Source organism: Zootoca vivipara, chromosome 2, assembly GCF_965207765.1.
Source record: "Zootoca vivipara chromosome 2, rZooViv2.hap1.1, whole genome shotgun sequence".
Taxonomy (NCBI): Eukaryota; Metazoa; Chordata; class Lepidosauria; order Squamata; family Lacertidae; genus Zootoca; species Zootoca vivipara.
The window spans coordinates 18,095,212-18,118,915 of NC_142584.1; the positions used below are offsets into that span (position 1 = coordinate 18,095,212).

Here is a 23,704-nt window from a genome sequence, read left to right on the forward strand (position 1 = left end):
CCCTAGGCTAGTCAGAGTTACCAAAGGAAGATTTCATGGCTGACTGCTACCCTGGCTGTCAAACCTCCTCCTCATAGTTAGTTGAAAGCTGACTAGATAGTTTGGCTGTTTCACAGAAGCCAGCGTGAATGGAGGTTTGAGTTTTTTTAAAAAAAGATTTTGTTGATTCCAAGAAAGGGCTCAGAATCTTACTGAATATTCTAAACAAGGAATTATTTTCACTTGTCAAATTCTACTGCTAAGCTAGGGTTACCATATTTCAGAAAGTGAAAGTCCAAATGCAAAAGTTGTTGAGCTTTTTAATGTAAAGATGTTGAGCTCTAAACCTTGAGGTTTTAGAGCTATTTCCCCCCAGAAATCGCCACTTCCGATATGGGTTGCCATACATCCAGATTTTCCCGGACATTTCAGCGATTTCCACCCGGACGCTGTTTCCGATGACCGAATCCCAGGCATGTCCGGGAAATTCCAGAGGTATGGCAATCTAGCTCAGCTGATGCTACCTCCCTGCCCCCGACTTAGTTGTTAAGGAAAAAGCTTCCCTCAGAATTAAATTTGGAGAAAGAGAGAGCTGGGGGGGGGGTTGAGAGAGTGCCTTCAACCTAATTTGGAAGTTGGCACTCGCATATCAAGGAAAATCTCCCCAGCTACCACTTATGAAGTAACAACACCAGGGAAAAAAATCTGTATCCGTTCCCAAGAGGGACGTACACACTTTCTGTCATCTAGAGTTAATGCGGAGAAGTAGCATTTATATAATGCCTTTTGTTCTTTCCAAAAGGCCATTCTGAGACAGCTAGAGGGTGATCCCTTTACTCACCACCAATGCAGTGTAGTTGCCTCCGATACCAAACATGGCAATTCTGCTGGGGCACAAAGTATGATTTCGTAAAGTGGAATGATGAGTGCATAATAAAGAACTTGGAGAAACAGGTCGCAATTGTGAGAGACTTTATGAGACAGATAAGGAGGGAACCTTTCAGAAAAGATAGCAAAGGTGTTTAAAGTACAGTGGTACCTCAGGTTACAAACGCTTCAGGTTACAGACTCCGCTAACCCAGAAATAATATCTCGGGGTAAGAACTTTACTTCAGGATGAGAACAGAAATTGTGCTCTGGCGGTGTGGCGGCAGCAGGAGGCCCCATTAGCTAAAGTGGTGCCTCAGATTAAGAACATTTTCAGGTTAAGAATGGACCTCCAGAATGAATTAAGTTCTTAAGCTGAGGTACCACTGTAGTCTCCAGTTTGTTTCTCTCTCCATTTCAACACCAGTTCATTGGTGCTGGCTGAAGTACCGTAGTATGGCTTGCAGATATCCCTTTTCCACATGTACATTGTAAAAAAAAAAGTTGGCTGTCTCTCTCGTGTTGTCAGCAGTGACCTGTCTTCTGTATCTATTGTTGAGCATCCTGTAGCGTAAGCCTGCTTGCCTTTCATCTTACATACCTCCTGGTTGTATTTATTATTCTACCTGAGTAAATGTGTGGGTTAAAATAAAATAAAATATTGGAGAAGAATTGTGTGCACCAGCCCAGCTGGGAAATGTAAGAAAAGGCAGGTATCAGTGTGCTCAGAGGAACTCAGATTCGCAGAAATGCTTTGAAAACAAACAAACAATGTAAGGGAGCAAACAAACAAACAAAACCCAAGTGGTCTAAAAATTCTATGTAACATTAGTGGCTTAAAATGCAGCTAGGTAATTCCCCCCCCCTCAATTCAGATTGCAGCTGTTTTGGGGGAAATGCATCAAAACCCAGTATTTCATAAGGGTTGGTAGGATAGATATGGATTGTGACTAATGTCAGCTGTATTCTGTTTCCCAAAGCAGCAGTGTGAGCACACTGAATGCAGAGAAAATGGATGCGTGTGCACAGCCTAAATCTAGAATGAGCTTCTGATGTGTGGTATAAAGAGTCTGCATGTCTGGATATGGCATTAGAAGTTTGAAAAATGCCCAACAGAATGACTGCAGGGGAGGTTTCATACCCACCAAACACTCAGCTGTCAATCAAATTCAGCTCCAGCCCAATAGCTTCAGTGAACACCGCTGCAGATCCAAAGACAGTGTTTGTTCTCCTGTGTTTCCTAACTCCAGAGTCTGTTTATATTTATCCAATCTGACCCATGACATCCTCCCAGACAGGGTCATTTTAAAGATATTACCAAGTGGGAAGGGCATGCAAGCTGAAATCTTTTGCTTATGAGCCAAGCTGCCCGATATAGCATGGAGCATCTATTCATGGGTGTGGGTGTGTGCGTGCAAAATGGTGGGTCGCGGGAATCGAGAAATATACTCCCTGGGATCTTAAGAAGGAATTGGGTCAGTTCCCAGATTTTGTTCAGAATAAAGCACCCAGTTCCCAGCAATGATTATGCCCTGCTCATGACAGTCTAAAACTATGTCAAAAACTGGGAGGTAGCCAGGCAGGTGGAACATGAATGCAGATTTAGGGCACCAGAAAAAGTATAGAAGGGGGTCCCCCTAAGTGACAGTTTCCCACTTTTTGATTGCAAGCTGCAAAATGAATTGTGAAAAGGACAACCCTGCTAAAACGAGAACAGCAATCCCGAGGGACTGAGGACTTCCAAGTTCCTGTGACTCTTGTGCTGTTCTTCCACCGCTGTGTCCTGCAAATAAGCTGGATTCCCGGGGACGAGGGGCCTCTGCCAACGCTCCAATGCCTCTTAAAGCTTCTGCAGCTGTTTAAAAATAGCCCCCATGTACTGGAAAATGTGATGGATGCTTTCCCTCCTGTTATGTGGCTCATGGCCGGGGTTGAATTAACAGGACTCTTGGTCTCTATTTTTCAATACGTTTACGGGCAACTCTGGACTGAGTTGGTTTGAACTGGGGTTCACCAGGTCTGAATCCCCAGAGCTTCTCGAGTATCAGGGATCAACCCACAAACATCTGAAGCAAGTTATTCATGTGTCTACACTGATAAATGCCCAGGCTTGGGGAAATATTTCCAATTTCTCATATCAAATTTTTAGGAGCATAGGCATTTCAGAGCCTGGGGTTTTTCAAGCTCTGGGTATTCCAGTTTATGAAATAGCTGCTTTCAGTGTTTCTGGTCTTTGCTGATTGCATTCTAAAGGTAAATTGTGGGAAATATGCATAGATGGTCCCTACTCAGCCAAGGGAAATTACTCTGCGAGTGTGGCTTTCTCCTGATTGAAGTGTAGAGTGTTTGAGGACCGGGACATCCGCAGAGAAACCAAAATACTTGTTTAAAAAGCTATTGTACTACCATCCTTACTATATGCTTGTGAAACATGTACCACTTATAAACGCCATCTCCAACTCCTCGAAAGATTCTATCAACGGTGTCTCCAAAATTTTTTACACATCACTTGGGAAGACAGGCAAACTAATATTAGTGTACTGGAAGAAGCAAAGATCACCAGTGTTGAAGCAATGATTCTTCAACATCAACTTCGTTGGACTGGTCATGTTGTGTGGATGTCTGATGATCGTCTTCCAAAGCAACTACTCTATTCTGAACTTAAAGATGGAAAGCGTCAACAAAAGAGGTTTAAAGACTGTCTCAAGGCAAATCTTTAAAAATGTAGTATAAACACTGACAACTGGGAAACACTGGCCTGCGAGCACTCCAGTTGGAGAACAGCCTTTACCAAAGGTGTCATGGGCTTTGAGGACACTGAAATTCAGGATGCAAGGGAGAAACGTGCTAAGAGGAAGGCACACTTGGCAAATCCACACTGTGATCAACTCCCACCCGGAAACCAAGGTCCCCACTGTGGAAGGACGTGTGGATCCAGAATTGGCCTCCACAGTCACTTACAGACTCATTGTTAAAACCGTGTTTATGGAAGACAATCTTACTTGGCTACGAGTGATCACCGAAGCAGAAGAAGAAGAAGACTTGAGATCCCTGCTGGGATCTTCCACGTACAAAGCATGTAAGGGAGGTTGTTTTGGGTGGCATCATCATAACAATTGCTGTCACTATTTCATTTGAAAATTGTTGTGCGGATTAATTAAGAGTTCCAATGATGTTTAGGTTTAGTGACCTGTTTTTCAATTTCATACTTAATAATTGAATTATAATATTGTTACTGGATAAGCATAATTATATGATTGCAATGGGCAGCGGCCAATATTGAAAAAGGAATTTATCATGCTTATACCCTGCTGCAATGAATATACATTTAGCTACTGACACAGTGCAGACTGAGCACTGTGGTTTTTCAGGTTAAGCTTCCTCCTCCTTTAATTTCTCAGCCTTGAAGGCTTGAGGCAGGTGTTAACTTTTTTCCCAGAGAGTTGAATGATCTAGTATGCAGACCAGATGTTAACTGCACTTGCAAGTTTTCTTTTAAAAAATCAAGGTATTGACTTAATATGGGAATTTAGAATTTCTCTTGTGGGCTAAGACAGTGGCCTTTTCCTTTTTAAAAAAACAAACACAAACCTGTTTGAGCATAGAAACAAACGTGGGAGGAAAAGAAACTCTCTGTGTGCGTTTGTGTACACCATTGGAAGTGATGCTTCTCTCAGAATCACTTTCAACTGTCTTAAGAACAGGTATCTGAAGAAGTGTGCATGCACATGAAAGCTCATACCAATAACAAACTTAGTTGGTCTCTAAGGTGGAAGGAATTTTTTTAATTTTGTCTTAAGAACAGTTATTTGTCTTCAGCCCTTTAAAGCAGGGGTAGGCAACCTAAGGCCCATGGGCTGGATGCGGCCCAATCGCCTTCTCAATCCAGCCCGTGGACGGTCCGGGAATCAGCGTGTTTTTACATGAGTAGAATGTGTCCTTTTATTTAAAAATGCATCTCTGGGTTATTTGTGGGGCCTGCCTGGTGTTTTGACATGAGTAGAATGGGTGCTTTTATTTAAAATGCATCTCTGGGTTATTTGTGGGGCACAAGAATTTGTTCATTCTTCCCCCCCCCCCCAAAAAATATAGTCCAGCCCACCACATGGTCTGAGGGGCGGTGGACCGGCCCACAGCTGATAAAGGTTACTGACCCCTGCTCTAAAGTATTTAATACTTGTTAAGAAGAGGAAGTTGCAATATCTGATGAGAAGTGGGCCCTTGAAGGTGGGGAAGCTCTCTTTCTTTCTTTTCACGGGCAAAGTTTTCCTCATAATAACCCCTGGATCTGCGGTTGTCCGATTCCTCACACCTGCTTTTTCTTTCGTAGCTTTCCTCTCCATCATGTCCAGTAATGGATTGTAGGAAGGGGGCGTGTTTGCTGTTTGAAAGCTGTGCTCCTCCTAGCTGCAATACAGAATGGAAGAGAGAGAGAGAGAGGAGGGAGGGAGAGAGGGAGACGAGCAGGAAGGGATGTGAGGCAAGGTTGCCTGAGGATTTTTACAATCTCAAACTGCCTAGGCAGGCAGGCAGCATAAAGAGCAGGCGTGTGACAGGAGCCAGGCAACTGTCTCTAAAGCCACGGGAGGGAGACTGCCGGGAATAGTTGCAGTGGCATTCCCCAACCATTGTGCCTGCAGTGAGCCACCAAGCATGTCTGGGACACTCTACTTTTGTCTCTTCTGCCTCAGCCTCCACCTCCTACGGAGTTCAGCCTTCAATCTGGATGTCACTGAAACCATCCTCAAGTATGGAGAAAACGGCAGCTTCTTTGGCTTCTCAGTGGCATTGCACCAGCAGCTCAGACCACAGCCTGTCAGCTGGTGAGTTCCGTGCCGTGCATGACGGTGCCTTATTCTGATTTCTCTCTCTCTCTCCATATGGCAAATCCGAAAGGTGAGTGTGAGGATTTGCGCACATGCACACACACAAGGAAGATGAGGCACTGAACTCTCTCCCGAGCCATCAAACTTGCCGGGTGGTCTTCTGAATTTGACGTGTCGGGTTTTAAGCACTGAAACTCTGTATGTGGGTGTGAATTAAATAATCTCTGCTTCGTTCTCTATTAGAATTTAAAAGTATGTCCATTGTGTCTTCCGCCTTGGGACTGAAATTTGTGAATTGTGTGACCTGTAATACTTCCTTTGCTACTGCTGAGTTATTTACAAGCTGTTCTTTCCCTGCACTGTGCTTTGGTTGTAGTTGGGATTTGTGGAAGGTGCTGATGTTGGGGGAAATTGTTTCTTCTGCCCCTGGAGTGGGTGGTGTTTTTTTTTAAAAAAAGAAAGCATAAATTCCATTCTTATTATGCTTTTGTAGTACATTGTTTGCAGGGTGGAAATGTGGACACACACAGACCCTCATTACATTCTCCACTGCCCATCCCTAAATATTTATAATATTTCTTTGGAGGGAAGGGAATCTTTGACCTGCAGCATTAGTTGCCAGACTTTGCTTGCTAACTATTGTCTTAACAAACCTTTTCCCTACAGCCTCTCCACCCCCCACTGAACACACCCCTCTGAATTTCACTAATGAACCAGCTGGCATATTTTGAAATGTTTTGTTTGTCCATGTGTGTGAGCTGTTTTCTGGAATGCACCCTGATATTTTTTTTTATTTTTTTTGCTGCTTCTGCTTCTGCTACTGCATCCTGGCGGAGATATGAAAGGTCAAATTCTGATCAGTTTCCAAAGATGAATGCAGACTCATTCAGTGACCGTGCAGCTTGATCATTGCTGAATGTGGCTCTCCGTTTTCCAAGGATGAAATTCACAGCCAGCCACTGATTGCCACAAGGCTAGGGGTGGATTCTGATCGTAGTATCATCTTAATTTTCTCTAGGGTAAATGTAAGGTCACTATACTGAACTGAAGCTTGTGGAGCACAGCCATTCCTGCATTCCCGCCCTCCGCCGCCATGCCTTGTAGTATATGGGAGTTGCATAATTTTGAATGGACAGAAAGCTGGCCATGTGGCGAATGGTCAGGCGAGAAAAACCAGGGTGTGGACATATTAACCTCTCATAATGGTGGTTTTGCAAATGCATTAGGAAGGCTTGGCTGGAAGCATCACTATGAGGCCTGTGGTCCCAAAAGACCGGGGTGAGATTATCTGCCTTTAATCTGGACAAGTGGGGGAATTCTGGTGGCTTTCTTTTAAGTGTTTGATTTCTCCTGTGTTTTACTGTGATGGCGATGTTGTAATCTGGTAGTGGTCTGCCCTCTAGCCCTGCCCTGAGGGTACCACACAGCATGAAGCTCCTAATTGCTCTGAATGTGCTCCTAAGACCCTGCTCTTCAACAGGCAGCCTATAGGCCACAACAGACCTCCTGAGCCGCTTTGTCAGACCCTTTGCCTGTCTGTGTCTTCCATTCACCCTTCACTGAATACTGTACCTTTTCCTGTTGCTCGGAGCCTAGCTACCTTGTTTTCATAGGATAACTGTGATTGTGTAGTGTCTTAAAGAAACATTGCACCCAGGACTGCGGCACCAGCAACAACTACAAACAGGAATTGCCTAGGATAAGGGATGGTCTTGGTCCCAGGTCAGCATCTGGGCTGGCTAATCCCACAATTTGAGTAACATTCTCTTAAAGCTAGCTTCCTCTGTAAACTCCCACAATTGATTTTGGAGCCACTCAAAGCCAGGGCCAGCCCAATACATTTTACTGCCTGAGATGAACGATGAGATGGTGCACCACCCCCAACACACACAACTTCATGCACAGAAGCAAACTGGATGAACCGTTGAATAATACTTCACATTTAATATTACTTCTACTTAAGAATGGCTGGCTTGCTTTGTTTTGCATTGCTTGGAGCCTCTCTTCAATACACGATCCTGGGCTGCAGAGAAAGAAGTTAGTTCTACTGCTGCCATTTAATGGCATGGTCCAGTGGCTAGGGAACTTGAGCGCTTGATTACCTTGTTTCAAGCCCTTCTTGTTTCATGAATCCATTCATTTGTCTTAAACTTCAGTTTCCGTCTGTAAAATGGGAATAATAATATCAGGATCATGAAAGCAAACCAAGTGCAGACTGCAGAGGACTCAGCAGGCTAATGTGCATCATAAATGATTGTTCATTATCAAACTAATATTTATTTACCTGGAGCTCAGAGAGGCTTATGTAGGTCTCCCAGATAACTTCCCATCCGGGCAGCTCATGTGACCAAATCTTTGGGCCCTCCTGTTTATTTGCTTCCACAAAGCTTATGTGGTTGTTATAATATATCTAGTCTTTATTGAGCAAGTTCTGATGATTAATTTGCAGGGTGGTTAAATGGCAATGAGCCTTCACCCTGATTTTCTTGTGGGGCATTTGCATGCCTCTATGTGAATCATTTGCTTACCCCACACTTTTCAATGCATTTCCCTATCACTTTCCTTACTGCAGAAAACCCATTATATAAAAAGAAGCCCTTTGATTCACTTTAAATGTACAACCCTAAAGTTCCTGTGTACTTTTGAATTTCTCCTGCAAAATATCATTATTCTGGAGGCATCCCTGCTTAGCTTCAGCTGTAGAACAGTATACAGCCTTCAGGCTGTAGCACCAACAATGTGGTAGAAGACCAGAAAGGAAATGATTATCTTCTAGCAGGGAGAATACCTAGTACTTGAGCCCTGGTTCTCAAAGACTGTGTCTGCAGCTGAGGACTTGTGTGTATCCAGTGTGTATGGGATTTATCAGACTCCTGCCATCCTTGCTATGATTCACACGTCCCATTTTTCCATCTACCCTGCGGACAGAGCCAAGTACAACCAGCAGCAATGTTGGCATCGCGTTCTCCTGTGCCATGTTCATGCTTAAATGGGAACATACCATAGGGATACTGTTTCTCTTGCAGGAGCACAGAGAACTCTGCAAGTACAGCCATAATTAAATCACGAGCTTATAGAATTCCACTTGCCACACTTCCTATGGCATGTCCTCCCTGAAACAACCAAGCCCAGAGAGCATAACAATCCTTAGCCGCCTTCTTGCAGCCGAGACTTCCACATTCCTGAGGCTCTCCAAGCACCTTGGAAGCACAGGAGACCAGGAACCAACCCCAGCCCTCATCTCGAGCTTGAAGGTGTGGGGAGGGGAGGCGTTATTCCAGCAGTTGTACTGTGCTTCACAGGTGCTCAGAGGGCTTCTGTAGGGATTCCCCCCCCCATCCTTTCACCAGCTCCAAGGTTGAGAGAAGGGCTGGGGCTTGTTCTGTGTAATATAGCTGCAGGAATAGTCCCCCAGGTCCCACCCCTCTGCTTCAAATTTGAGAGGAGGACTCAACTTCTCGTGTACTGGCGCTGTACTTTTGCGACGCTCGTAGAAATTTGCCGGCAGAGCATGAGAGAAACAAGTACCAACCCTTCTGCCGCACTTGGGTTTGGTGCGGGTATGGATTCCCTCTGACCTCAAGCTGACATTTATGAGTTCAGTGTGAAATCAGGGACCAAGCCCTGCCTGCTCCCTGGTACCTACAAAGGTTTGCTTGGCTATGAATTATGAACAGGGCTGACATGGCCTCATTCTTGAGCGCCACTCTCTAGACAAGGGATGGGGAACCTCAAGCCAAACACAATCCTCAGAGTCTCTCTGTCTGACCCTTAGAACTCTTTCCCAGACCATGCCCTCTACCCATGCTTAACTCCACATCGGTCCTTCTTGATACACTCCTTAAGTGCTTTAACGTGGCCGGAAAGTGACTTTGAACATCAATGATACTTCTCGCATGACTGTACATGTATGTGTGTGCTGGTACTCCACCCAAGTCCCTAAGATGGTTGGATGGTGTCTTGTATGCCTCCTCCTGGCAACTCCTGCAGCCAAGCTGGTGCTGAACGTATTGCTTTCTGCTTTCCTTTGGACCACATCAGTGAGGCCGAGAGGGGGGTCTTGCAGTCTGGGCAGCCCAGGACCTCCATCCACGCTGCCCAGGCTTGCACCCCGGGGAGTTCACCTTGGCGCTGCTAATACAGTGGTTTGACTTCATCCCCGAAGGCACGCTCCATTGTTTCTCGAGACAAATGGATGTCAACAACAATGTACAAAATCAATTACAGTGTGATATAACGTTAAACTATGGACACTTGCAACTGGAAAACATTTGTTTTTCTTAGAATGGAAAGTGCAGCCAAACTTTAAAGAAAACCATATCTTGTTTAATATTTGGTAGAATTGCAAGAAGCCAGACAAAATTGCTTTGGGGCCAGTTCTGGCTCACACATCATCCATCATTGCAGACTAAGAAGATCCCTAAGGGAGACACAGGCAGTTTCTAGGGAAGTTATGAGCTCCTCCTCGACTCTCTATCCATCTCAATTTTTGTTAAAGCCAGTGAACCAACCCACTCTGCCTCCCACCCCCACATAATCTGTGCATCACAAGCGAGTTATTGATTGTGCTTGAGGCCAATGAACAGCCTCCTGTTCCTCACAGCATATTTCACTTGTCAGAGTCCAGCCCCTGCCTTTGTTTAAGAACCTTCAATAAGTTTATGAATGCACACGTTCCAGTTCCCTTTTTAAAAATCCATCTTAAATACAGTGTACTGTATGTGTACCGGGGGGGGGGGGGAGGTAGTTCTCAGCTTGAAGATCCTAAAAATGAGACGGGCTGTGCTCTCTCATCTCTATTGGTATTCTACTCATACACATCTGGTTGGCCACTTTGAGAACAGCATGCAGGGCTAGATGGGCCTTTGGTCTGATCCAGCAAGGCTTTTATTGTGTTCTTATGTTATTGGATGCTCTGTTCCTGTGATGTCTGCATGTAGAACTCTTGTGCAATGCATGGAATTCTGAGCCCAGTTTAAGATGATGGCACTTGGCTTTAAAGTCCTAAATGGTTTGGGGGCCCAAATACTCAGGAGTCCCTCTTCCCATGTCTTAAGGCAGCAGTGGGCAACTTGCACCTGTCAATATATTGTTGGACTGCAATTCCCATTAGTCCCAGCCAGCACAGTCAATCCTTAGGGATGATGGAAGCTGTAGTCCACCAACATCTGGAGGGTTGCAGGTTGCTCTCCCCATCTTGAGATCTTCCGTGGAGCCTGTTGTCCAAGTGTTTTCTGTAGTGGATGCTAGTTGTGTGTGCGCGTGCGAAGGAGCGGGGCCTTCTTTATGTTGGCACCTTGTCTTGGGAATGGCTTCCTCAAAGAGGTTTGACTGGCACCAACACTGCAAATTTCTGGCTCCTGGTTAAGACAGTTTTAATCACTCAGGCATTTAAATGTCTATGTTGCCTCAATCTGTTTCACAGTTTTGCACTTTGTGGTTTGAATGTTGTTTTCATGGAACTACATACCCTCCAAGTGCCCCTATTTCTCAGGGATGTCCCTGATTTAAAGAAGCCGCCACGTTTCTGATTTGATCCCGAAATGTCCCACTTTTCCTTAGAATGTCCCTATTTTCATTGAAGAAATGTAGGAGGGTATGGAGTTACCTGACCCCCGAGCCATCTGAAGGCCTTCTGTTTAGGGAAGGTGTTTTTTATGTTTTCTATATGTTGGAAGCTCTCTGGAGTGGCTGGGGCAACCCTGTAAGAAGTGTGGGGTATAAATAGTGAAATTATCATTATTTTCATGGGAGAAATGTTATGTGTATGTGGAACTATATCTGATATGTTAATGTTTTTATTTCTGTTGTACACTGTCCTGGATTCTTTTGGGATGAAGGGTGGCTTAAAAATAATGTAAATAAACAAACATAACTTTCCTCCTTTGGTTCAGCCTGTGATGCTCACTTCATGCTGACAAATAGAACCATTCTTTATTATCTTATATACAAGGCCACACTCTCCAACATTCCTCAGCTGAAAATAGAGACATTTCTCACTCCCCGCCAACTGACCCTCTATTATCCCCCATTTTTTTGTGCCCCCCAAAGCATTTCCTATCAAAGAAGGGGGAGTGCTACCACTACAGCAAAGGGACACAGCACAACCTCTGCCTTGAAAAACAACAACCCTTGATCTCTATTCTTTGGTAGATTTACAAAAAGAAAAACATATACCAATGCAGCAGCAGTAGCAGGAAAAATAGGGATATTTTGGGATCGAATCAGAAGCTGGGATGGATTTTGTAATTCCAGGACTGTCCCTGGGAAATTTGGGTGCTTGGAGGGCATGCAGGGCAACCATTTGACCTGACCTGGATTATTATAATTGGTCTAATTGAGTGTTGTTGCTTCTGATTCACAAAGTTTTAAACAACTTAGGTTCATTGCTGGAAATATTTTAGTGCTTATTATGTGTGTATAAGGGACCCAGGTGGCGCTGTGGTTAAACCACTGAGCCTAGGGCTTGCTGATCAGAAGGTCGGCGGTTCGAATCCTTGTGATGGGGTGAGCTCCCGTTGCTTGGTCCCAGCTCCTGCCAACCTAGCAGTTTGAAAGCACGTCAAAATGCAAGTAGATAAATAGGAACCGCTTCAGCTGGAAGGTGTTTCCATGTGCTGCTCTGGTTTGCCAGAAGCGGCTTTGTCATGCTGGCCACATGACCTGGAAACTATACGCCGGCTCCCTCGGCCAATAATGCGAGATGAGCGTGCAACCCCAGAGTCGGTCACGACTGGACCTAATGGTCAGGGGTCCCTTTACCTTTACCTTTATGTGTGTATATTCCACGCAGCATAATGTATGGAATATACCCATACATTAGTGACCACTGAAGAAGACCTTTTGGTCAAATCTCCCTCCCTGAAGCTCACCTTGGGCCACTCTCTGTCTCTCAGCCTAAACTACCTCACAGGGTTCTTGTGAAGATGCAATGGGGAGGGAGAGGACCATGTACATCACCTTGAACTCCTTTGTAATGCTATAATGATGATGATAAACAACAACATTCATGACTTTCCCCTTGGCCATATAAATGCTTCCATTTGGATGATACTGCTACTGCAACCCACCTAGGCTCTTTGTGGATATTCTTGTCATTGTCGCAAGGGCAGAAACGGATGCCTGCCACCTGTCTCCTTGTACAGCCCAGTTCACAGCCAGCTTGCTTCTGTATGTGATAACAGTTACACTGCAGTTGCTTGTGTGTAGGGCAATTCCAATCTGATTGTGTAATCTTGGCCTGGACCGCCATCATATCCCCTCTTATTTCTGAATGTTGATAGGGCATTACTGTTTTCCCACCCAGAAAGCTATTTGGTGTGGGAAAATGAATGAGACCTGCATTAAGGTCATCATCATCATCCATTATTCGCACATGTGCCTTTCCCATTAGATCTGTGCATGGTGACATGGTTTGAAGAGCCACAGTTCAACTGCAGTTTCTCTGGAGAAAGATGCGTGTTCGCATGTCACGCCATGTGGCAATCCGCATTTGTTCTGTGCATTTTTCTGCGATACCCTAATGCTTTTCTGTGTGAGAAAATCCAGGGGTTAAGCTCGCTTTCATTTCTCACTCAGCCTTCTCTGCCAAAAGCATTATAGTACTGAAAGGGGTTGTATAGAATTAATGGATGCAGTGATGAATATTTATAACACAACTCCTCCAGCCACTGACTACACGTAGAATCGCTAATGGGACATTTGAGCAGGGACACCCAAATCCGCAGCCCCCTTTCCCTCTTCCCTCCCCCACCCCACCTACCACACATATGCTCCAATCTGGCCTTCACCATGAGCCTCCCAGGGGGTGAAATGTATCCCCCCCTCCAGCAACCCAGGAAGCTTCTTCCATTCCTGATGTCTTTATTGCTGTAGACGGCCTACCACCCCAACCCCGCCCTGCCCCAACTCCTCAATTATTCAAAGGCAGCTGAAATCAATAATCCAGCTGGAAATCGGAAATCTGTGTTCCCCCTAGTAAGGCCCAAGGGTGTGTGATAAAATAAATAAAACCCTTATGGATAGTTTAAAAAAATGACCTTAGAGAGAGTTTCAGTAGGTTTTTTTTAATATACTCGTTTTATTTAGCCATTTAGTGTGGTAGTGGAGGGGAATATGACATACCTAGCACTATGTGCATAGCATCTTCATCATCATCATCATCATCATCATCATCATCATCATCATCATCATCATTATTTACTGTTGGAGGTGGGAAATCATCTGGCCTCTGCCATTTTCCACTTCTCCACTGCCGTGTGGGTCGTGAGTAAAACTCTTGCATCTTATCTAGTTTATATAACTACCGGTAGTAAAGGTATAGTATAGTATAGTCCGACCTTAACTGCTGAATTGAAGCTCAAGGTTTATCCACACTCATCTTTTACCCCATTATTTCCAGGCATGGGTCCGTGCTTAAAAGTTCCATTTCTGAGTGTCCCCCCCCCAATCTTTCCCATCGGAAACCCATTCTTTAGTGCTTAGCTGCAGCAAATAGCAGTTCAAGTTTTCCGCAGATTGCTGTTTGCTTCAACTGAGCTTTAAAGAGCAGGTTTTTGTGGGGAAAGCTCTGGAGCAAAGAAGAGGCCGCTCGGAGACAGAGCTTTAAAGCACAGACCGTGCCCAGAAAGGGAGGAAATCTAAGTGTAGACAAGCCCTCAGTTAAGCAAAATCTGCTGAGATCTGATTCAGCAGGCAATACTGGATTTTCACAAGGCACAACCACAGAACAATGAGAATAGCTCTCGGACCCAGGGAAATTAATCGGCGCACAATATGATCAAAATGTGAGTCAAGCAAAAGTGTGGATGAGCACTAGCTGTCAGGGCTGGTGTGCGGCTTCCCACGACCAAAGACCTCCAAGGCTCAGTGATGGCTTTTCAGATTTTGATACTATATACATATGTACAGTTCAGAGTTCAGAAAGACATGACCGCCTATTCTGAGTCAGAATCCGGAACTGGCGCGCGTCTCAATCTACGCCAGCAAAACAACCTCGGCCCGCCTCTTTCCCCCTCCCCCGAACTGCTAAAGAGCTTCCTCGATTCCCCAACTTCCGATACCTCCCCTGCTGCAGTACCTTCGGACGCCTCCTCTCCTGCGCACACGCGTAGCCCGATTTCCGGTGCCCAGACATGGGCAGAGCGGCACCGGAAGTCGCTGCGTAGAAGCGACTTCCGGTGCCGCTCTGCCTGATTTCTGGTGCCCAGACATGGGCAGAGTGGCACCCGAAATCAGTTCTGCACCTGTCGAGACATGCGCAGAAGGAGCCTCCCTGGCAGGTAGGAAATCAGGGGATTTATGGGATTTTTTCTATTCGGGATAACAGCGGGAAACGGATTAAAATCTGGGGGTTTCCCGTGAAAAACGGGAGACTTGGCAGCTATGGCACACGTCGGTAGCATCCCTAGACTCCTCCGCCTCGCTCAGAGCCCTTGCACCGCCTTCCGGCTCGCGCTCCAGCCAGCCCTCCTCTTGCTTGGCTGGTCCCCTTAGTTCCTGTCCCTGGGCGAACTCGCTCCCCACCCAGGGTCCCCTGACACTAACTAGCAGTAGTTTTCTCAATGAGTCTTTCCCAGTCCTTTCTGGAGATGCTGGACAGCTCAGTTAGTTAGGGCATGGTGCTGATATTGCCAAGGTTGCAGGTTCGATCCCCGTATGGGACAGCTGCATATTCCTGCATTGCAGGGGATTGGACTACATCAGGGGTCCCCAGACTTACTTGGCTTTGACAGGGGAGTGCGTGCCCGTGCGCCTGCGCACACACACTTACTGGCGCAGTGGCGCGCTTCCAGGTCGGAAAAATTGCCGAAAATCGTTTGTGCGCATGCATATGGGCCTCCCCCCGACCCGGAAGTGCACCGGAAATGACCTCTTCTGGGTCGGGAGAGGCCCATACGCATGCGCACAAACGATTTTCAGCGTTTTTTCCGATCTGGAAGCGCGCCGCCGCGCTGTGCGTTGTAAGAGCGGGCGGCGGCAGCGGGCGGCGGGGGTTGTCGCGGGCCGGATTGGGAGGCCAATTGGGCCGCATCTGGCTCGCGGGCCATAGTTTGGGACCCCTGGACTACATGGTCCTCAGGGTCCCTTCCAACTCTATTGTTCTGTGATTGAACCTGGGACCTTCTGTATGCACAGCATCTGCTTTACCACTAAGCAAAGATCCCAACCAATCCATCTGTTTGGATCAGTACAGTGATAATGAGGGTGAAGGAGATTTAGCCCTCCTTTCCTGCTGCCTTTCCTGCTGTATACCAGGAACTCTTGTTAAGTTTTCATTCAAGAGCAGAAAGCGACTGTTGGGTGTCTCTGTAGGACAGCATCCTGGGAGGATTGCAGTCCCTGCCTAGTGAAAATGCCCCAGATGTGATCACGCATTTACAAATGGGAGACCGTTTCCCTTTCTGCCCGTTGTGTCACTTCTGTGCCACTGCTTGCAGCCAGGGTGGGAACAGGAACTCCCTGTGGGCCCTTTCTTGTAAGCCAAACGAACACCTGCTGGTCAGCAACTGAATCGGAGAAGGCGCCATTTGCTCACAGTCCTGCTCATTGTGACTCAGAGGCCAAACTGGCAGCCGTGGAAGGAATGTGCGGGCAAGGGCACCTTGGTATTCCCAGCTCTATGTGTAAGCTCTTTGTTGGTCAGCCGTCAGGGTTAGGCAAGCGCCCACAGAGATTCCAGGGTGGTGTGAGCTGGCTTCCTGGCAGGACTGCTACGGACTCTGGCTCTGGCTGTATAAGCATTGTCCAATTTCCAGATCATGCCCACGGACTGTGAACCTCCTCCATATGCAATGCCAGTTCAATATGAATCCCTGAAGTGTGAGAAATGCTGTGCATTCTGCTTCACTCCAGCAACAAGTAGCCTTAGAGCTGTGCTCCTGATAAGGAAACCAGACTTGATGGGTAACATATAAAGAGTTGCCGTTCCCTTTGCTTTTGTGCTCCCCTCTTCCTTTCTTTCTGGCACCCTGACTTGGAACCAGATGTTCCCCTCCCCTCCAAGCTGCAGCTGCCTACCAACAGCCTGCCATCTCTTGCTGCAGGGTGGAACAACAGGTCCTTTCTGATATTTACCCGTGACTTTAGCTCAGTGGAGTGGTAGCAAGGAGCTTGGCTGGAATCAAGAGGGTTCCCATGCAGGGGCGTACCCAGGATCAAAACTAGGGGGGGGCAAGGGGCGGGGCCAAGGCACGGGAGGGGAGGGGCCACAAAGTGGGAATGTGGGCGGGGCTACAGAGCCCAGGTGAAATCAAAATAAACCTGAAGCGACGGCGGCGAAGGGGAGAAAACCAGCGGCCGCCTAGAGGAGAAGAGGGAAGTCTGGGGGTGGGCGGGGGGGGGGAGAGAAGGGAACCAGGCTTGGATCGGGGCCTCCGCGGAGGTCTGGAGCAAAGCCCCGGCCTCCGCGAAGCTATCCGAGGCTCCGTTGCTGCAGCGGTCTCAGGCGCTGAACGACTCCCGACGTTCGGGAGACCTTTGAGCACAGCCGCGCTGTGCGCATGCGCCCTGCACGGCGGCCGCCGGAGTCCACAGCCGCGCTGTGCGCATGCGCCCCGCTTTGCGCATGCGCAAAGGTCTCCCGAACGTCGGGAGCGTCAGCCCTTGCCCCCTCCCACACAGCGCGGCTGTGTGGACTCCGCACGGCTCGGGCGCAAGAGACTGCTGCGGGCGCCGAACTCGCGCTCCGCTGGGCTGTCCTCCGCCTCTGCCCACCAGCCCCGCCGGCAGCGCCACTCTTGCCCGCAGCTGCCCGACCGGCCCTGCCTCTAGAGTAGGGCAGCGGCCCCTCCCTGCCCCGCGGTGGGTACGCCCTTGTTCCCATGTGCTTCACAATCTCTCTCTCTCTCTCTCTCTCTCTCTCTCTCTCTCTCTCTCTCTCTCTCTCTCTCTCTATGTGTGTGTGTGTGTGTGTGTGTGTGTGTGTGTGTGTGTAAGAGAGCATCTCTTGCATTATTTTTCTCCATTATAAATCCCATCAAACATTCTCCGCATTCCTCCTCCTCCAGGGGATTTGCCGATACTTTTCTGTGCAACGGACCCAAGGCAAGGTGGCAGCTTAGCGTAAATAAATAAATGTCCTTACGAGCACTTCTCTCCAAAGAGCCTGGAAGGTTTGAACAGGGTCCCTTCTGTACCCTCTTGTACCAGGCTTGGTTTTCTAGCACTCTGGAGTGGAGCTATTTCCCCACGTGATCAGCTCCGGTTTCTCAGGGGCTTCTCATCTGATTCTCTGGGCCTGATTTAGCTTCTTGATTAGCCAAGTGGCTAGAGTGCTTTTCTGTTTTTATCTGACAGTCAGTTACCGTGGTGAAAACATGTCGGTTTGCATTGTCTGCTCTTTACAGAGTAATATCTACAGATCTCACCAGGGTATGATCTGAGCCCAGCATTAGTCCTGAATCTTGTTTTGAGTGCAAGTACATAACCCTGGCATGTGTTAAGTAATAATGAAGAATGCCTCTGAGTATGTGCAGAGGAAATTTTGTAATCCACTGAGTAACCCCAGCTGGTGCTGTGTAAACCTGGGATTAGGTTCTCCTATATCAAAAGAAGTACAGATGTCTGTATTTTTCTCTGATCATAATGCCTGTGTCATGTATAACTTATACATTTTGTAGTTAGTGAGCTTCTTGGGCTGTTTTACTTCGTAAAGCATGATATACTGTACTAAGGATCAGTGCTTTTTTCCTGGGGGGATGCAGGGGGACGCATACCCCTAAACATTTTTTTAAAGAAAAAAAGCACTGCTAAGGATTATAGTTAGTGAATTTCTTTATACTTTCAGTGATCTTATTGGATTACGATGCGTGTTCTGTTTTTGTTGCTGCCTGATTTCTTTTTTAAAAAAAATTCAAAATAAAATTCCATGAGGCAAAGATGGAGGAGGGAGAGGCTTCCCAGGAGATTTGAGCTATGACCTCTTTCTCCTTATTTGTTTCTTCTTTTTCTTAAGATCTTCTTCCCTCTTTGCTATAGATCCCATGCTGTGCCTTGAGCTGGCAGGGCAGCCTGCTGGAGTGACAGCAAGTATTGTAAAGTGCTAGGGCGTAATGTACTATTGAAGCCATTGCTAAACAGTTATGAAGTGCTGGACCACAGCACTCAGAAGTGGATAGAGAGCTTAAGAGCCCCTCCAGACAGGTGGCTTTTTGTGTGGGTGTGTTGTTGGTGCAATAATAGCTTAGTAGTGGTGGGTTTATAATGAACAGTTGTTGTCCACACAATATCCTGCTTTATTAGTTGTCCTGTGATGCTTTTCCAGTGTTAATAACATGTTGATGTCTCTGGAGGGACACACTATAGCACACAATAGAAGCAGCAAGACCCCCCCCCTCCAAAAAACCCCAGATCATTCACGGTATGAAAACTTATAGGGTTGCAGCCGAAGGTTATGGGACATGCACTGTTTGCAAATGAAGCAGTATGCCCTCATCAGACACAAACAGTATTGAAAGTAGGATTGCCTATAACCACTTCCAGGGCTGGCCGGCCCGCTGCGCTGCTGCGCCCACGGCGACCGCGCTACGCCTGCCCGCCTGCCACGCAGCAGCGCCTGTGGCAGCCACTGGGAAAGGGGCGGGAGGGCGCCAGAGGGATTCGGCGCACCACGGCGCCAGGGGCGCTTAAGACGGCCCTGACCACTACAAGATCATAGTGAGCACAATTCGTTGTAAATCACCATAAAACGGATACCTGGAAGGGCCCTGAATGGGAAAAAGCTGTGTGTGGCTTTGCACATCTCCAGGCTCCCTTCTCTTTGAAGTGAAAGATGTCTATGGCAAGCATGGATAAAGGCAGAGATGGGAATCAGTGGTCCTCCATATGTTGCTGGACTCCAACTTCCATCAACCCCTGTCAGCATAGTGAGTAGATTGAGCCAGAGTTAAACCCAGACATACAGCGCCGTCGCTAGCCTTCTGGCTGCCCGGGGTGGCAAACCAGAAGGCACCCTCCTGGGGGGGCGGGGCGTCCGTCGCGTGTATGTGTCGCACGTCATGCCGCATGCATCGGCTTTCCACGCGCTTTGTCTTCTTCGTACTCAGGCGGAGCAGCGAGGGGCGTCAGCGGTCACCGCTGATGCTGCTCTCTCGCCCACCCCATGCCTCTGCCCCACCAGGAAGAAGCGAGGGGGGAGGCCAGAAACATTGGGGCCTCCATGATGGCAGTTGCGCCGCTGCCACAGTAGCAAGGGGGCGCCGTGCTGCCCCCCGCAGAGCGGAGCCTGGGGCACCCCGCCCCCTATTGCAATGCCCCTGCATACATAGCCTTGCTATCCAAAAGGGGCAATCGGTGGGATACTGAAATGTATGTTACCCCTCTGGCCCATTCTCATGCACATCACAAGAGGCTGGTGACCTAACTGGGGCAGAACAAACAAGCACTCAAAATTCTTGTCATGTCTTTGGTTATTTTTGATTTCCCCTTGTGCTCCTGGTTGTCTCAGGCGGGTATTTGTGGCAGGGGCTCCTGTCTTCTGTCTCGCTCACTCATGGCCTTTGGGGGAAGGGCACTGTTTCATTTGCAAGAATCAGTGCTGCAGCAGCAGCACGATTTAGGGAAGCAGCCTGGACAGGGAAGCGGAGGTTCTGTTGCCCGGTAAAGTGGGATGACCCCAACACGTTTTAGGGCCGGGGGCAAGAAATCCCAACACTTACTTGCCCACATGATAGTGAAAATGTCATAATAAAATAAGCAAATTAAGACATCGTTACTCTTTATGCTTATTCCAAAACCTGTTGCCTGCCTCACACCCTGCATAACGGTGGGGCTGATTTTGACTGGAGAGCACTGGGCTGGAGCATGTTGAGATGAGAGATTGGCAATAAGTGGCGCTAATGGAATTCTCTCTTTTTCCATGCGTTTTCCCCACCCTTGAATGGTTCTAGGGGATCTGAATGTGGGCAGCCCCAAGTTGGAGGGAAACATTTGCTGCTTGTATCCACTGAGAAAGTTGTGCAGTAATTATATCTTGCCTGCAAGTGGCCTTCATGGGGTTGGAACCTGGTGGTTATACCCCTGGGGCAGCACGCGCACACACACACACACACACACACACACACACACACACACACACAAATATTTCTGGCCTCCTCCTTTTTTGGACATGCTGGATGCTGAGTTATTTTGAGTGAATTCCTGTTTATTTTTACCATCTCTCTCTCTCTCTCTCTCTCTCTCTCTCTCTCTCTCTCTCTCTCTCTCTCTCTCTCTCTCTCCCCCCTTCATCTCCCAGACTCCTTCCTGCCTATGAATTACCCTCTTCCCTAAGCCAGATCTATAGCAGGGGCCTGCAGTTCCTGGCTAACCCAGTCGCCATGCAATGCTGTTTAAAAGAGTAGGGGTGTCAGTTATGGGAATAAGGGAGGGGCAAAGACTTCCTGGCTGCCCTTTTCACAGCAGGGAGCAGCATAGAGAGATGGCAAAAAGTGGGCGGCTCAAGCAAGCATTCTAGATGGTAGTATTTTAGAGGCGCTAATAATGAAGCAGCGTGTAATCCGATAGTCATATTCCAGGATTCCTTGCAAAGTGGCAGGGGATGTCGAGGCACTGCCCTCGGATGGTGCCATGTGTGCAGATGCTTGGTCTGGCTTTGACCCTGGTTTCTAATCTAGGTGACATCTAAAGTAGCCATGTTCCCATGCTTTTGTGACTAACTACTCTGAATTATAACTGTTACAATGATTTCAGCATTAAACAACCTGCTTTCATAGTACTGTATCCATGCATTTCAGCCCTGTTGCAATTTAACAACTTTGGTTCAGCCTGGCTGACCTTCAGTGTGCCAATTCAGACCTGCTCCATACTCTCTTGCTTTGTTTTCACCAGCTGCTCTGGGCTTTCCTGCTTGATGACATTTCACAGTTTGTAGGGCCTTCCTTCTCTATTCCCTGAGCAATGAGATGTTCATAACAGTCTTTGTAGTTTTCCCCAGTTGGCAAAGAGAATACCAGAGCCTATTGTGCTTGATTACATGGTTGGCTCCTGACCATCCTTTGTTAAGCTGATTGCTTGCTAATAGTCAGAAATGATTCACTGATATCTCCTCAGTGGGTTGTCTGGAATGTAACAACTGGAAGTTAACAAGGCCTTGATGGCTGAAGAATCTCTACGTATTCCCCCTCTGGTTTGGGGAAAGGGCAAATAATCCATTTGAAGCCAGATTTGCAACATCGTTTTTTAGAAAAAGCAAGGATCATGCTGGTAGCACAATACATTTCGAAACATGTTCTGGATTGGGGCGCCATTCAGTATAAAAGTGGCCCGTTTGAGCATGCCTTTAAAAGAGAGCATCATTAATGCAACAGGTAGTTTGGCCTCCAGGTTGTTTCTGACTGGCTGACACTGTGACACTACCTCATTAATCATTGCTACCCAGTTCCCATTTTGTTCACGGCCATCCCTCTCTGGTCTCTAATAATAAAACTGAGGATGAAAGTCTTCTCACTTTCATGGACCTTTCCTCTGGATTGCTTTGTCTTAAGTTGGAAATATTAATGTGCTGGTATTGGTGTGCACATACATGCTCCAGAAGCAAAAGCAGAAAATGAAGAAGAGCCAGTGCAATTGACAATATTTTCTCTTAACCTTTCCAGTTTTGTTAAAGGCTGTCGGGTGGGGAGGCCACACTGTGTAAGATACTCCACGTGGTAATGGAAAAGGGGGAAGAATTGAGGAAGGAAACTGTGCCTGAAAATAGTGACCGAGTAGCTACTTTTGTACCTGGAGAAGTGGTTAAAGAGTGTGTGTGCTCCTGCGTTTGTGTGCAAGTGCGCACACAACCCTATAGAAAAGAGGAATAAAAAACAGAGGACTTCGGATGGCACTCAGCAGAGAGGGGAGCCTGAGAGTGCTGCTGTCTTTTAAGTGGCGGGCTTGGACTTTCCTGCCAGCCGGCCAGCCCCACTTCCTTCACAATTTCACAATGAGAAAATACCCAGCACCTATTCTAGCTGATTCCCTTCAACCCAGGGCCCATTCAGTATACTCAAGTGCATCACATTCATTTTCATTCTGTTTAATATATGCATGATCTGAAGGCTCTTGGGGAGATGGTGTGTAGCTGATGGGGAACGGGCATAAGGGTTTATCTAGGGAGGATACACCAAGTGCTTGCAAGTGAAGGCACATTCATTTTCCCATGGGATTGCTTTTGCAGCTGTTCAAGGAAATGTCTAAGCTTGCATGTGCCAAAAAGTACCACCCTACATGTGTGTGTGTTTCTAAGCATGTTGAAGTTGGGTGGAATTAGTCCAAGGAACATAAGAAAGTAGCAGGGCACATTTACGCATGGACAGATTTCCACACCTGTTGTTTTCTGACTTGAAGTTAACCCAAATGCCCCTTTTGTGTGTATTTAGAGTTGCATGTGTTGAACTGAGGAGGGAGTGGTTTTTCCATTTATGACATGACGCACTCAGGTTTTTCCCCATTTTTCAACAGCTTCTGAGAATGAGCTGTATCTATCGCTATCTGGTTGCACCTCAAGGCTGCAGGAGCTCATGAAAAAAGCAAATTGTAGTGGTTGCAACCCAACTGAAATGGTGGTGTGAGTGCATGTGCAGAAAACTCAACAGCTGCACAATTGTTATGACCTCAATATCCACCCTCTCTGCTGAGAAAATACCTTCTAATTAACAGCCTGTTTAGGGATATGGTCAAGGAGCGGGGCGGGGAGGGGGGAGCTTGCTTTCAGAATATGTTTCCTTTTAACCTCTGTTCTGTAGTCATTCCTTGTGGTTAGAGGGCACTGCTCCCCCTTCTTTTCTTGGACTCTTCCAGGAAGCTACATGATTGTTCAGGGTTGCTTCTAGCTTGTTCTGTTGCTGTGGATACTTAAAAGTGACCACTTGGTTCCATTGTTGCTGTGTACATACAGCATGGAGCTGAAATGCGTGGAACTTGGTTTTTTCCACAGAGTATTTTTCTATGTAAAGGTAAAGGGTAAAGGGACCCCTGACTATTAGGTCCAGTCGTGACCGACTCTGGGGTTGCGCGCTCATCTCGCATTATTGGCCGAGGGAGCCGGCGTA

The 23,704-nt window shown here is 47.1% G+C and overlaps 1 protein-coding gene across 6 annotated transcripts in view; it reads left to right on the forward strand.

Moving 5' to 3' along the window:
- The first annotated feature begins 5,262 nt into the window (after positions 1-5,262).
- Positions 5,263-23,704, forward strand: part of ITGA7 (integrin subunit alpha 7) — a 62,338-nt gene continuing 43,896 nt past the window's right edge. For 2 of the 6 annotated variants that reach the window (XM_088661392.1, XM_088661391.1), the window contains exon 1: positions 5,271-5,669. In XM_088661392.1, the coding sequence (XP_088517518.1) occupies positions 5,500-5,669 (170 nt within the window). In that variant the 5' untranslated portion in view covers positions 5,271-5,499. Of the gene's footprint in view, positions 5,670-23,704 lie in introns of all 6 variants that reach the window. The other 4 variants (XM_088661390.1, XM_088661389.1, XM_088661393.1 and 1 more) reach the window with 4 other exon arrangements.